The sequence below is a fragment of the Schistocerca cancellata genome, chromosome 7, assembly GCF_023864275.1.
Source record: "Schistocerca cancellata isolate TAMUIC-IGC-003103 chromosome 7, iqSchCanc2.1, whole genome shotgun sequence".
Lineage (NCBI taxonomy): Eukaryota > Metazoa > Arthropoda > Insecta > Orthoptera > Acrididae > Schistocerca > Schistocerca cancellata.
The window spans coordinates 279668184-279684878 of NC_064632.1; the positions used below are offsets into that span (position 1 = coordinate 279668184).

Sequence of the window (16695 nt, forward strand, 5' to 3'; positions counted from 1 at the left end):
TTTGAATTTGGGAGCTATTTCAGTAAACCACGGTACGTCGTTTTCACCAACATGAAAAACATGTACTACCTTATTTTAAGTACAAGTTTTTTTGCTGCACTGTTTATTTATTTACTTGTAGTTGAAAGTTATGTGACAAGCCCATTTCAGCATTTTGCCATTATCAAGCGTACTTGTGAAGATGATATAATAGGTGTTACTTTGTTCCTTACATCTATGTTAGTCTATGTCTGCTTATGGTACCTTATGCTTACGTCTTAGCTGGAATTACATAGTCCATACAGCATCTTGTAGCGTAAATGTCAGTTATCCTTTTGTTATGACAGGATGATGATATTTATACAATATGTTCAATTTTTATTTGTATGTTATTTTTGACAGCTTTGGCTCTGTCATAACAAAAGGACAAACAACATTTATGCTCCAAGATGCCATATTGACCATGACATGCCAGCTAAGACATAAGCATAAGGTGTTACATGTAGACATAAACTAACAGACATAAGGAACAATATTATGCCTATTATATCATCTTCATTAGATACTCGCATAATGCTGAAATGAGCTCGTTGTGTAACTTTTATCACTATGAGTAAAGAATGTGTACTTAAAATAAAACATGTCACTCTCTGACCTCATGTAAGCTGTGGGTCCAGTGCACTATCACTCAAAGATTCACATTTTGCTTTTGGATGGGAATACTTGTGATGAGATAAAAGTAAAATGTCAGTTGTGGTGACTTTCACCATCAATGACTTCCACTTTTCATCAGGATTGACTAAAGACACCCACAGACATGGCTACTAAATTACTGAGAAAGCCCATAATGATTCTCACTTATTGTTACATAAAAGAGTGCCATGGAGCAGATGCCACAGATGTGTCAACGGGAATGGTAATAAATACTGTACATGACAAGCTGGCAATGAAAAGGGAAACTTAAGTGGGTTCAGAACATGGGAGTCAAAATAACTTTTACAGTTTTCTTTGTTAAAAGGTTTCAGGAAGAACATTGACCAAGAAAAATCAGTAACTATTTTTATGGGTTTATTTTTCATCTGAAATCATCACATGTGACAAGAATAGGGATCTTTCTATGAAAGAAATGAAGTTTACAGCATCAATCAGTAAGATAATGGAAATAAGTTTCAGAAAAGAATTACTAAGTTGATAGTGCGGAATCATAGTATACAATAAAAATTGGTGGTTCCATGAATTTTTTTACTGCGTAATGGCATTAGGATGAAACTAATACAGAATACTTCCTCGAGAAGTTTAATCTGAAGCACTTTTGTGATTGTATGTTTATTTCTCGAGATATTATTCTGTAAAGATTAAAATAGAACCTCCACTTTCAGGCGTGTGGGCATGCGCGTTCTCGCACTGTGTCAGGTGGAGACCATTTTTAGCGTAATTCCTGTTTCTAATTTAAATTCAATTGAGCATTAGTTTCAATAATTTCTCCATTAATTGTATCCAGTTTAAAGCATATATTGTTGGACATACTGCTAGCTTCAGTGCAACAACTCACCTGAGCAAAAAGTGTATGACACTCTGAACAAGTAGGAAATCTTTCAACAGCTCTACGAAATTCATTCATAACTTCTTCCATTTTTTCCATATTTCTAGTCTGAAAGGCATGTCTATAATCTGTGTAGCACTTCTGCACGTATGCAATTGGGAAGTTTGGATTCAGAGTAACTGCTTTATTGAAGTCATCCATGGCTTCATTCATTTTTTCCATTAGCAAATGTACCTGAAAAAAAAAAAAGTGATTTTTGTTAGAACTCATTAACAAATATATGAATCTTTTGTTACACAGTACAAGAGTAATACATTTTTTCCAGAAATATTTAATGATGAACATACTTAGGTAAGACAAAAATGTGGAAACACTACAAAACACGCATGCTCGAACATAAATGCGGGTACTAATCATTGGCTGCATGCTGCACGGTTGTATTTGACTGTGAGTGGCACCTGTGCAATGTCTTCGACACATTGCAAGTGCTAGTTGCGATTAGAACAGTTTCTGTAAAGATGTGGGCGCCTTTATCAGAGCTAAATGAACTCTAGCATGGGCAAATTGTTGTGTACTTCAGTGACCAATCGAGACCAAGTGTTTGATGTTTCCAGAGGCAACTTGTTGAAGATTAACTGCACACAGGGAAAGCTGAAGAAAGTCATTCGCTAAAAGCCTCACATGGATGAAAGAGTGTATTGAGTGAATGTCACAGTGTCACAGTCACTGATGAGGATTATTGTGAAAAATATCAGGAGAACAGCTGACAAAGTCACTGCAAAACTGAATGTTGTGCCAGAAAAACATATGGGGAGCTCTGTGAGCAGGGAATTGCAGGGTGAGCTAGAATTCCAAAATCACTTATCAGTGTTCCAAATGCCTGCAGCAGGAAAACATGGTGCCGAAGTCATAAAACCTGGACAATGGAGCAATGGAAGAAAGTCATTTGGTCAGGTAAATCCTTTATCATACTTTTTCCAATTTATGGCCAAGTTTACAACCCAAGAATGAAATGTGGTAGTTCGATGATGATTCGGGCAGCCATATCCTGGTATTCCATGGAGCCCATCGTTACTCTGCATGGTTACATCACTGCCAAAGATTAAAAGATCGCTTTTGCTGATCAGGTCCATCCTATAGTACAATGTTTGTTCCGCAATGCCGATGATGTGTCCCGTAATGATAGGGCCCCTCTTCACACAGCTTGCGTAATTCAGGACTGGTTTTGTGAGCACGAGGATGAATTGTTACATCTTCCGTGGCCACCATAGTCACCAGAGGTCAACATTATTGAGGTCTTGTGGTCTACTTTGCAGATAAGGATGCACAATCACTATCTACCTGAACTGAAAACCATTCCAAGATGACTGAAAGCTGTCTTGAATGCCGGTTGGTTTCCTACACCATTTTAGGAATGGTAATATGTTGTTTTTTGTCTTTCCATGTTTTTGTCTGCTCCCTGTATTTCTAAAAATAATAAAATCAAGATTTTTACATTTTTGTTGGTGAGTCAGTTATAAAGTTTTCTGGCTGATATAGTTTTAGATTTGGTAGTACATTACCATATTTAAGCCACCAGGAAATAAAAAAAAGTATTTGTATGGTACTGCAACAAGTAATTACAAACCTAATTTACTATCAAAGAGATGTAAAATTTTTTGTAGTAGCATTGCTATAACAGCAATCATAATTAATTATTACAATCATAATTAAAGTCAACTGAATACTCGAATATTCATAATACAGTTATTATTATTATTATTATTATTATTATTATTAATCTTAATATTTATGATCAGGCAGGGCTACCTGTGAAACCAGTCGTGTGGTCTAAAAGCTAAGTTGCAACCACTGTGCTGCAGTCTATGTAGGCATGACAACCAACAAGCTGTCTGTCCACATGAATGGCCACTGATGAACTGTGCCATGAAACAAGTGGACCACCCTGTTGCTGAACACGCTGCCAAACATGGTATCCTTCATTTCAATGACAGCTTCACAACCTGTGCCATCTGGATCCTTCCCACCAACACCAGCTTTTCTGAATTGCGCAGGTGGGAACTTTCCCTGCAATACATCCTACATTCCCATAACCCTCCCGGCCTCAACCTTCATTAGTCACTGTCCTCACCCATCCAGCCCCTTCCCTGCTCCCATTCCAACACTACACAGTCATCATTCGACCACCACATCCAGTCTTTTTATTCATTTATTTATTTCTCTCTATTTCTCTCCTTTGCTGATACTTCACCCCCCCCCCCCCCCCCCACTTCTACCCAGTTCTTCCCTAAGCTGCAGCACTTCACTGTCCACCATCCTCACCATACTATCCCTCCCCCTCCCCACCTCAGCCTCCTGCTTACTTCCACTTGCCACTCTCATCGTGTACACCCCCCCCCCCCCCCCCCCCACACACACACACACACAACTGCGTCTCAGGCAACTGAAACCACACTTTGAGTGGCAGCACTATGATGGGAGTGGTAAAAGGGGGTAAGGAGGAGGCTGAGGTGGGGAGGGGGAGGGATAGTATGGTGGACAGTGAAGTGCTGCAGGTTAGGCGGAGGGCAGGGGAGAGGTGTGGGGGGGGGGGGGGGGGCGAGTAGTGAAAAAGGAGAGAAATAGAGATAAATAAATAAAAAGACTGGGTATGGTGGTCGAATAATGACTCTGTAGTGCTGGAATGGGAGCAGGGAAGGGGCTGGATGGGCGAGGGCAGTGAGTAACGAAGATTGGGGCCAGGAGGGTTACGGGAATGTAGGATGTATTGTAGGGAAAGTTCCCACCTATGCAATTCAGAAAAGATGGTGTTGGTGGGAAGGATGCAGATGGCACAGGCTGTGAAGCTGTCATTGAAATGAAGGATATCATGTTTGTCAGCATGCGTATGTGTGTCTATTGTTGATGAAGGCCATTGGCCGACAGCTTCAAGTGTGACAGTCTTCTTGTTGTGCCCATCCGCAACTCAGCATCTCCACTATATGATGAGTAGCAACTTTCCTTAACATAAAAGTTACACTAAACTTATGTTTTCCAATTATAAGGCAACTAACCTGCCCCCTGTGATGATACACATCTGAATTGTTTGGGTCCAACTGAGCAGCCAGATTGAAGTCTTCTAGGCTTTTAACTGGCTGCTCGAGTTGCATGTGCAGTGATGCTCGCTTTATAAGTGCATTAACTCGAAGCTGTAAAAGAGAACATCTGGTAAGATAATAGAATTAATAATTATATATAGAATCCAGAGCAAAATAGTAAAAAAGGCTTCTGAAGAACCTATTACTCATCTAAACATCTAACTTAATTTAGACTCATTTCGATAAATCAAGCACTTAAAAAATAAAACAGCTTTTCTATTTTCAATGTTTCTTCACATTAACTGACTGATTTTATTTAGTTCCAAAGTCCAATAATCTCCTTCATTCTTTGTATTTCTTTCTTTACAAAATAAAATCTGTTAAACGGAAATCAAGCAGGCAGCACATCAAGTGCAACAACACATTTTGCTACCTCAGATATGATTTAGTAGAATTTTATATGAGATAAGCACCTTCTGTAGTAAACAGTTAGTGTATAATTAGTACTGAGGTAAGCACCTTTGGTAGTAAATAGTTAGTATATGATTAATTCCTTACTCGCAAACACAGGAAGAAGGTACGAACTGGGGCGCATGTACACACACACACACACACACACACACACACACACACACACACACACACAAAGGGAGGGAGGGAGGATAAGGAGAGGGCAGGGGGGGGGGTGGCTGTAATACTTCCTTATTATCAGTGTTACAGAAATCGATTCATAACAGCAAATACCCTTCCTCTCTTGGGGAATAACGGTAAGTGTGAACAAAAATTATGCTGTCAGTTACAGTTTCCCAACTTCCATACTTTCTAATGAATACTGATATTAGATGTTCTGAAATCTCTCTTTTCTCAAACAATTTATAAAAACTTGCAATACAGTGTCCCTGTTCTTATGCAGTCAAAAGTGAGAAGTTTGATGGACTGCTATTTGGTGCTCTACACTTCCTACACAGTATGTGCCACCAACAGTCCAAAGTGTTGTAAATGATGCATGAGGTAACATTTATGGTGTATTTACACATACTGCATCTTACCTTTACATTGGCATCAGGATTATTTATAACAGCCTCAAAATCTTTAAATGCTGCATCATGCTGTCCAAGGAGGAGGTGAAATGTTCCTCTCAGAACGAGAGCCTCATTTTTGTACTCTGCCGATTCTGAATTTATTTCATCTGTGCAGGCTGGAATAATGTCATCATAATCTTGAACAACAAAGGCTTGCTTTGCACGGGCAAAACCTCTGTGACAAATGAACAAGGACAGTAATGTATTAATGAAATGCCTGATTAAAATCTTACTAACTTCAAACTGAGACTAATAAAACCAACCTTATATCAGCTTCTGCTGAATCACTTTCATTTTTATCGCTCATACTGTTTTTAATAGGATCTTCAATAAATGAAGAGAAAAAGGTTTTAATAAACTGTTTTGATGGCATGATTGCCTTCCTGCTTGCCATAGCCTCCTTAGCATGCTGCCTACCTGTTGAAGGAAAAAAGGACAGATACTTTTCTTGAAATAGCTGTCATGAAATGACAGAAACAGTGTTGAAACTAAAGAATTGATTGAGATTTCATTTTCTAAAAATACAACACAGTACACAAAGGTATGAGACCTACCCTTCAGAGGAAGTTATTAACAGTGGATAGTCTTCTAAGCAAACTTTTGAACTGCATCCTTCAGAGTATGCATTTAAAAAAAGGGTGAAAATGACCTTGTTCAAAAGTTTTCTATCTTGTCTAAGTGCTTATTGAATGCTCAATGCTTCAGAATATTAAGAACACTTTCAGACCTTGATTTATCTTATGAGAAGGCACTTTTCAAAAGTAACAAGACAGGAATGAGACATCATCATCATATTTCTACAAATCAAGAAGACAGACACACACTCTACAGGTTGTTGTTGGTGGTGGTGGTCTTCAGACTGTCAACTGGTTTGACGCAGCTCTGCATGTTGCTCTGTTCTGTGTGAGCCTCTGAATAACTGCTGCAATCAACATCCCTTTGAACCTATTTACTGTATTCAAACCTTTGTGTTCCTCTAAAAGTTTTACCCTCCACACTTACTTCCATTATCAATGTGACGATTTGTTGATGCCTGAGGGAGTGTCCTATCAGTTGATACATCCTTATGGTCGAGTTGTGCCATAAATTTCTTTCTCCCAAATTCAATTCAATACCACCTCATTCGTTATTCAATCAATCTACCTATTCTTAAGTACTCTTCTATAGCACTACTTTTCAAATGCTTCTATTATCTTCTTATCTGAATTGTTATACAGGATCTGCATTAATGTTTAACGCATAGGAATGTAGTCACTACCAGTGTGCATCACCCATTTGCTTTAGTCAAAACTATAAAACCGAGAAAGAATGGCTTTAATTAACTCAAAACTCAAAGAATATGTAGAAAAGTGCACAAATAAGTGATCAACAAGTCAGAGAGGTGGGAACAAATGCTTGTACACCTCATCAATATCAAACTTGCAATATCAGGAAGGGAATTAGTTTGAAACAGGGACAATGACTGGTCTTGAAGAGATGAGCTTTTCACAGAGTGCCATTTTGGCTTGCACATCTGACAGTGATGCCTCTATGGAGCATCTAATGAACTGTGCCACAAGGTGTCACTGCACACAGTTCAGTGCTACCTGACAATTTCAAATGGTGTAGTTGTGTGCTACTGTTTATACTTTACTGATTACCAAGGTTACAGCTTTCTAGCCGGTAATGTGGAAACCATTTTATTATACGATATTTTCATCTACTGCCTACTTACAATTTTTGATTGTAATTGTATGGTGTTCAATGTTTCTACTTCATTGCATGTCAGGCCAAACAGACTGCCCAAGAATTTGACCTTGTTTTTTAAAGTCACCCATAACCGCAGATCAGGGGAGGACTTATCGTATGTGATGAGAAGGAAAGACTGATTGTTGGGGACTGCATGGGACGAGATTTGAAAACCTGAGAGCTTAAAGGTGGAAGACAGGGTATTATGCAGACTGAAATTACTGCTTAAACGTCATACACGAGTGAGTGAAAAGCTAAGTGCATTGTACGTAACCGAGGTGGGAGGGGGGCAGTGAAAAATACACAGGAAAGACAATGAAAGATGTATAAAACTAAAATGGACTGAAGCAAAAAGTAGTTACAGTGAAGAAAAGCTGAGATGGAAGAAATTAATGTAAATTAAGGCCAGGTGGGTGGCTGAGAAAATGGTGCCTGGGGGAAGAATCCAGATGGCTCTTGTGGTGAAACAGGCGCTGAGGTCATGAATGTCATGTTGTAGAACATGCTCTGCAACAGGATATTGCAAGTTGCTGGTATACACCCTCTGCCTATGCCCATTCATCCAAATTGATAATTTGGGGGGGGGGGGGGGGCACGGTATGTGTTACCAATTACGATGAATGGGCATAGGCAGAGGGTGTTGTCCTTGGTTCTCGCCACCCACCTGGCCTTAATTTATGTTAATTTATTCTATCTCAGCTTTTATTCACTGTAACTACTCTTTGGTTCACTCTGTTTTAGTTTTCTACATCTTTCAGTGTCTTTCCCGTCTGTTTTTCACTGGCCCTTCCCACCTCTGTTACATACAACGCACTTAGCTTTCAACTCTTATTAACTCATACGTGATGTTTCGGTAGTAATCTCTGTCTTGCGTATTACCCTGTCTTCCATTTAAGCTCTCAGGTTCTCAAATCCTGTACATTAAGTCTCCCCTGACCTGCAGTTCTGGGTGACTTTCCTGAAATCTACCCTTTTCCTAGACCTCTCCAGTCCTTTTCCTTCACCTTCAACCACTCTACCTGAAGAAGGAGCCACTGGCTCCAAAAGCTTGCCAATCATAACAGTCTTTTAATGTATGTGTTCTGCCGCTGCTTCGTGAGTAGATTTTTTTTATCCATCCAATTTTATCCGATTTTATTCTGGTGATTGCAACCAAGGGTTACTCCAAATGCATGCAAAGCTTGAGAATGGATAAACAGCCGAATCATCATAGTACACAAAATAAAATAAAATGGAAATAAATTACAGCCATTACAGAGAAGTTATTTCTTTCACAAAATTTACCATGACTGAACACTCGTGGATTTAAATTACTACAAATATTGTGAAAAGGAAGCTGCCACTCACCATATAGCGGAGATGCTGAGTTACAGATAGGCACAACAAGAAGACTGTCATAAATAAAAGCTATTATTTGTGACAGTCTTTTTGTTGTGTCTATCTGTAACTCAGCATCTCCGCTATATGGTGAGTGACAACTTTCCTTTTCATAGTATCGTTACGTTCCATCTTGGATTTTCCGTTGTTAAATTACTAGAAGGAGAGAAATACACAAAAAATGATTATGGTAAGCACATATGTGCTTGTATTGTTCTTCACTGAGATGAGTTATTCTTTTGTTTTGCTTTAGGGTGCAAAAAACAACTGGGGTCATCCACACTCAAGTCAGAACTATAGAACACAAACACAGCGGAGTTAAATGACTAAATGTCAGTCCAAACTGACAGAAGAGAAGATAGCTAAAAACAGGCACGTGGAAAAAGGGCCAAAAAAGACACTGTACAGAAATGGAGGTCCAAAACCAAATTAAATGGCCTTTGCCATATTGCTTTGGCAGATAAAAAGTAAAATGCGGTCAACAGCCCATGCGTCATTTGCTAAAACAGCCGATAAATGAGACGGCAAACCCAAGCTGGAATGTAAATGGTTAAAGAAACGGCAGTCCATCAGGAAGTGGCAAACAGTTAAAATTTGGGGGCAACGTGTACAAAGTGGTGGGGTAGCGGCACTTAGCAAATGACAGTGGCTAAAAAGGCAGTGCCCAGTACACAACAGAGGTAAAATAATCTCCTCCTGGTGGAAGGGCCAAGAGGAGGTCGTCCAAGGCATTGGGAGAGGCTTAATAAGCCGAAGCTTATTCCCATGAAGCGAGGACCACTAGCAATGCCAAAGGGACACCACCTCCTGACAGACTGCAATGCAGAGATCATTGGAGGGAATATAGGTACACACGGGCTGAGGTACGAGGACTGAATCCTTGGCTCAGCAGCCTCATTTACTGACAGACCGACATGACCAGGAACCCACAGGAACATCACACTGGCTCCACCAAGAGTGAACAAGTAACAGTTTTCCTGGACCTGCTGCACTAAGGGATGGGCGGTGTACAGCACACAGACTTTGAAGGGCACCAAGTGAGTCTGAGCAAAGGACATAATTGAAAAGGCTGTGTCGCCGTATGTACTCCATGGCCTGATGCAGGGCGAAGAGCTCGGCTGTAAATACCGAGGAGTGTGCCGGAAGCCGATATAAAAAAACTCATGATCACAGGAATCATCAAAGAAGGAGGCATAGGAGGGGTGGCCAAGCATGACAGACAAATGTCATGCTTACCTGCTGAGGAGACAGTCACGGCGGTAGAACAGTGGTAGTTCAGAGCTTCAGCATACAGACTTTCAACTGGGCTAGTGTAAAAGGCACCCATGGCCAAACGGATGCCATGATGGTGGATAGTGTTGAGATGGGCGTGCAGACACACAAACAAAGCACCCATAGTCGAGTTTCGAACGGACAAGGGACTGGTACAAACGGAGGAGGGTGGTTCGATCGGCACCCCATGGGAGGACCAAGACGTGTCTCCTATTGAGCATGAGCCTCAAGAATTTTGTAGTTTCAACAAAAGGAAGGGCAACAGGCCCAAGATGGAGAGATGGTGAGAGAAACCCCATTTGCACCACCAGAAATTCATACAGACAGTTTTGTCAGTGGAAAAGCAAAAGCCATTGTCGATGCTCCAGGAGTAAAGATGATCAAGAAAGTGCTGAAGATGCCGCTCAGTGAGATGTCCATGGACAACTGCAATAAATGCAAAATCGTCAACAAAAAGGGAGCCAGAGATGCCTGGCTGGAGAAATGCCAATATAGGTTTAATGACGATAGCAAAGAGGACAATGCTCAGGACGGAACCCTGAGGCACAGCATTTTCCTGGATAAAGGTGTCCGACAAGGCAGAACCCACATGCACCTTGAAAACTTGGTCTCGTAAAAACGCCCAAAGAAAACAGGGCTGGGGCCCACAGAAGCCCCATGTGTAAAGAGTACAGAGGATACCAGTTCTCCAGCAGGTGTCGTAGGCCTTCTCCAACTAAAAAAACACTGCCACAGTCTGGGATTTCTGCAGAAAACCATTCATGACACGGGTGTACAAAGTAACGAGATGGTCAACTGCAGAACACTGCACTCGAAATCCACGTTGATCATTTGTTAGTATGTGGCCCACTCCAGCCGGGCATAAATCATAAGTTCCACCACCTTGCAAATGCAGCTAGTAAGAGAGATGGAGCGGTAACTAGAAGGAAGGTTTTTGATGTTACCGGGCCAACGTGTGGGTATGACGGTGGCTTCACGCCAGCATCCAGGAAATGTGCCTTCTGCCCAGATGCGGTTGTACGTGTTAAGCAGAAAGTGCATGCCTGCAAAAGAAAGATGCTGCAACATCTGAATGTTGATGGCGTCTGGCCCTGGGGCGGAGGACTGGGATGAACTGAGAGCATGATCTAGCGACCTCATAGTAAAGGTGGCATTGTAGCACTCATGATTCTGAGATAAAAAGGCTATCACCCGAGCCTCCTCTGCTCGTTTCCAATGGAAAAGGCAAGGTGATAGTGGGAACAGCTCGAAGCTTCTGCAAAATGGTGATTCAAGGTGTTGGAGATAGCAATAGGGTCCACGATGACATCATCAGCTACTATCAGGCCGGACATTGGTGAATGGATCTTGGCTCCACAGAGCTGTTGGCGGTTGGCCCACATGACAAAGGAAGGTGTGAAACTTAAAAGAACTAGTGAAAGAAATCCAGCTAGCTCTTTTGCTATCCTGAAGAACGTGACGACACTTTGCACGCATCTGTTTATAATGAATGCAGTTTGCCTGCGCAGGGTGGCAGTTAAAAACGCGCAAAGCGTGACTCCGCATGCAAATTGCATCATGGCATGCCTCAGTCCACCAAGGGACTGGGGCACGACGTGGTAAAGAGGAAGTGGGGGGATGGAATGTTCTGCAGCAGTAACAATAATGTTTGTGAGATATTCCACCTGGTCATCACAACTGGGGAAATCTCATTCTTCGAACGTCACCAGGGAGGAGTAAGGCTACCAGTCAGCCTTAGGAAGCTGCCATTTAGGCATGCACGCGGAGGGGGTAGGAGTCAGTAAACGGATAGCACACAGGAAATGGTCATTCGAGTAGGTGTCGGAAAGAACGGACCACTCATGCTGGTCATTGCACAAGTGCGAGGAGTGGAAAAAGGAAAGTGGGTGCTCCAGTGTTAAGGCAGAAGAGGTTAAGTTGGTTAAGAAGATCAGCCAAGAGGGCTCCTCTCTGACAGGTCTGGGGAGAACCCCAAAGGGGATGATGCGCATTAAAGTCACCAAGTAGCAGAAATGGAGAAGGTAGCTGCCCAATAAGTTGAAAGAAGTCTGCCCTGGAGACAGCGAATGATGGAGGGACATATATGGTACAGAGGGAAGAAGTCAGGTGGGGAAGGAAAAAGGCGACCTGCAACAGCTTGAAGATTGGTAATCAGGGAGATGGGTTGACTATGAATGTCATACTGTATGAGCAACATGACGCCCCCATGAGATGGAATGCCGACCTCAGGGGGAAGATCAAAACGAATTGGTAAGAAATGTGAAAGCTCAAAGTGGGTCGTGAGGGCGCAATTTCATTTCCTGAAGGCAGATTACAAGGGGATGCTGCAACGCTAAAAACAGCCGTAAATCATCTTTGTGGGACCAAAGGCCACGAACATTCCATTGGATGAGTCATGATGATGAAGAGATGTAGGGGTGTCACCTTGGCAGCTGCCAAGTAACAGCTGGGGAAGAGGCACTACTTCAGGACACAGAAGCAGGAGGATCCTGCTCCATCAGGTCCACAGAAGCATCAGCTTGCTTGTGCGGTCGGTTTGTGGAGTACAACGCTGAAAAACGGTTGTTGCTGTGCACCAGCGACACAGAGGGTGCCCAGGCTAAGGTACCACATGGTGACACCACTGTAGAGGATCTCTGAGGTGGCGAAGGAGAAGACTGTTTGCCTTTGGTGGACTTTTTCGAGCTTTCCAGTTAGATGAAGACTCAGGTGTTGTTTGGCTGGAGGGGCAGAGGAAGTCTTCACGGGAGTACTCCTTTTGTGCTCTACGGCCTACCAGTTGTGTAGCTGGTGGCTTTGTCCCTTGAGGAGAGAGTTTGATGGCTTGTTGCACAGATGGATGGGGAGATGGCGATGCTACCTTGACACTAGGCGACTTCACAACCTCAGAGCTGAATTGTAGGCTGCATGTCTATTTGGCCATGTCCTTCATGGAGTTAGGGGTAACAAGAACAGATCTATAGGTACCAGACAGGAGAACGCAGGATTTGCAACTAGCCAGTAACTTGCGAGCGACTGGATAAGGCACCTTTTCCTTTACCTGGATCTGTTGAATAGCTCATCAAGATACACTGGACAATCCTGAGAGGAGGCGGCGTGGCCGCCATTGGAGTTGATACAGTGGGGAAGAGGAGGTGGATAATTGCCTTCATGCGCATCCCCACCATAGGTGACATGTGGCTGGGTATCGACAAGACGTTCTAGTGTGGTTGAAACCATGACACTGGTAGCAGCGCATCAGGTTCGGAATGTACGACTGGATGGTGATAATTTCATAGCCTGCTTTGAGCTTGGACGGAAGCACCACTCTATCAGAGGTGAGAAAGAGTGCGGGAGGCACTAAGGAGGAATCTACCTTTTTCATAACATGATGGATAGCAATGACACCCTGATCAGAGAGGTAAGATTGGAGTTTGGCCTCAGACTGTCGAGCAGTCTGCTTTAAATTACACCACTGGAAGAATTCAAAGTTCTATGGGCCTCAACCTAAACAGGGTACCCATGGAGAAATGAGGCAGCAAGCAGTTGTCGTGCTTGAGAATTAGAAGTGGTCTCCAAAAGCAAAGTGCCATTCCGTAAATGAGGGCAGGATTTCACAGGGCCAGCAACTGCATCTACACCTTCCTGAATAATAAACAGATTTACCATGGCAAAGGACTGATCACCTTCAGTACGTGAGACCACGAGGAACCATGGTGCAGCGGGAAGGGTCTTTGAATTATTAGGCTCATTACATTTATGTTTTGTAGATGTTGAGTGGGAAGATGCCTGACTCATTGCGAGGAAATTGCCCATGATTGCCAGTGTCTCCGATGGCGCACTCCTTCCAACTGGGGCCCCCTTCACAAGGGGGCGCACCCGCCTTAGGTGATTGTTCACACCTCAGGTCACACCTCCCGAACACCTGACAGAGGGTACAATCGGCAATTTGGGAAGGTTACAGCTCAGGCAATCACTCCTCCCTGGGCCTGGCCTGTACCAGAGGGTAAGTACGAACCATACCTGTCGACCCGGGGCTGGGAATTATGCATTACCCAGTCACCTTTTACACATCAATATGCAGGAAAAGGCAAACAAATAAAGGAAAAGGCAAACAAATAAAGGAAAAGGCAAACAAATAAAGGAAAAGGCAAACAAATAAAGGAAAAGGCAAACAAATAAAGGAAAAGGGAAGCAAAGAAAGGAAAAGGGAAGCAAAGAAAGGAAAAGGGAGTGAAAAACAAAGGTGAGACTTTTTGCTCGTCAACGACAGAATGCAGAACATTCTCAAAAATACCCCAGACATGTTCCCCAAGGAAGGGGGAAAAGAATAGCAAGAGGATAGACATGTAGCACGGAAGGGTAAAAAAATGCTGCAAAGGCGGGGGCACTGTGGTAGCCAAGCACGAACCCACCAAAGAGTGGCACAGCCCCATAGTTCAATTCCGTAATTGAGAAAGGGGTAAAGTGTTCCATAATATACTAATTTCAGTGCTTGGCTAGGAACTCTCTCTGTGAGCTGGCTGAGGAGATATATGACACCATTGACTTTTTCGCATATTAAATTAATGTGGTATGTCCACCGCAAATTTTCATCAACATATACACCCAGGAATTTACAGTTACCATTTTCTGTTGCAGAGATATTACACACGCTATTCATATTGTTGTGATGAGAACTGCCTGTTTTAAATGTCAGTAGTTGAGATTTGGTGACATTCACCTTGAGTCCCTGATCATTGAAGTATTTTGTTACTTCTGTTACACCACTAGCAGCAAGAGATTCTAGCTCTTTAGGTTCGCTCCCATAGAATAAGATTGACGTGTCATCTGCATAGCTTACACAATATGGGAGTTAATGGGTAGTGCAATGTCGTTAATATATATAAGGAAGAGAAAGGGTCCAAGGATTGAGCCCTGTGGTACACCTTGTAATACAGGTTCACTGGTGGTCTGGGAGTTCATGATTTTATTATCTAGTTTGTATGACAATTTAGTGCTTTGCTTACAATTCAACAGGTACATGGTTAGAAGATTCATGGCTTGATCCCAATACTATAAGATTTTAACTTTTTAAGAAGTACCCTATGGTTTACCGTATCAAATTCTCGTCAGGAAGTTGTTCATAACTGGTCTGGAGAACATTCTGGACAATTCAAGCAAATGATTTGGCCATCCAGATTGTCCTATATGAAACGGTTACAGCGGCAGCATGTCTCAGTATTTCTGCAGGGGCTTCCAATGACTTACTGAGTCCATGTCACATCAAGTTGGTGCACTACATCGGGCAAAAGGATGTCTGATATGATATAAGGGGGTATCAAATGACTTTTGTCATATCAATGTATAAGCTTAATTTTTATGGATTCCAGTGTATAATGAGTAAGTGATTCACCTCATATTTAACTGATATGAAGCCAAGGGTAATTTAGGCAGCTCATGCAGCTCTCATGATGAATCTTCTTCGATGTAGGGGCAAATTAAGACTAGAGTTCCACAGGTTTCAATTCTGTGACCTTACGTCTTGTTGCCTTCTTTATGAGAGTAATAAAGGAGAAATAGAGCTCTTTGCTGATGATGCAAGTATCATAATTCATTGGTTAATGGTCTATTACTAAACTTAAAAAACACACCATTCAAATGTACAAGCAAACATATAATATTGTCAAAACCAATACAGCATCAAGAAAATGAAGTATGTAAAACAATGGTCAAAATTTATGGGTGTGCATACTGATCACAAGTGTGACTGTAGATCAAATGCTACAGGTAATTTCAATACTCGTGTTAAACAACATTTTTTATATGTTTATCTGCTTAATTTGGTGATTAAAATATTACAAAATGAGCTTGCTTTGCATATTTCCATTCAGTAATGCCACAAGGAATGATTTTATTGAGCTATAAACACAAAGTACTCATTGCCCAGAAACATGCTGTAAGGGTAATATCTTGTGTCCATTCTTGCTTTTCATTTGAGGAAGGTAAAAAAAAAGGGGCATACTAACAATAACTCATAATGTATTTACTCTCTTATGAAGTTTGTTATGAAGAATCAAGCATAGTTTGTAAATAATAGTAGCTTTCATAAATACAACAAATAACAGTATGACCAGAAGTAGCCCCCACTATCCGCAACCTTTCTCTTTAACAGGAAGGAGCATAGAATGTGCCCATAAATATATTTGACATCATTTCTTGAGAAATAAAAGTTGCTGGTGGATAAAATTGCTTGACAACTACTCCTACTCTAAAGATAAATTTTTAAATGCTCAACATGAAGACTTTTTCACAGAGAAAATATATCCTTATTTGTAAACCTACCGAAACATTCTATATCATAGCAAACTGTTGTGAATGTGATCCATACATCAAGCAAAAAACCAGAACTAAGCAGCTTTGTAAAGTATCTACTAGAATGATTCTACATCAAAATTCCATTGCCTATATATTACATCTGTAAGTTCCATATCAATGACATGAAAGTACCATATTGGGAATCAAAATAAGACCCGTTTACCTCTCTCTAGCAAATTAAATACTAAGAATTCCACAGCAATATCGCAAGTGAACAAATCTTCAAGTACTCCAATAATCATAAAATAGGTTACCTGACCATTTTTACTTTTTAAGTTGAAATTGTCATCTATCAGAAGAA

The 16695-nt window shown here is 41.6% G+C and overlaps 1 protein-coding gene across 1 annotated transcript in view; it reads right to left on the minus strand.

Annotated features, from left to right (window-relative positions):
* LOC126092452 (mitochondrial import receptor subunit TOM70) overlaps nt 1-16695 on the minus strand; it is a 55856-nt gene that overhangs the window by 23554 nt on the left and 15607 nt on the right. The window contains exons 4-7 of the mRNA XM_049908053.1: nt 5945-6098; nt 5649-5856; nt 4576-4710; nt 1532-1756 (exon numbers count right to left, since the gene is read on the minus strand). Coding sequence (XP_049764010.1) covers nt 1532-1756; nt 4576-4710; nt 5649-5856; nt 5945-6098 — 722 coding nt within the window. The remainder of the gene's footprint in view (nt 1-1531; nt 1757-4575; nt 4711-5648; nt 5857-5944; nt 6099-16695) is intronic.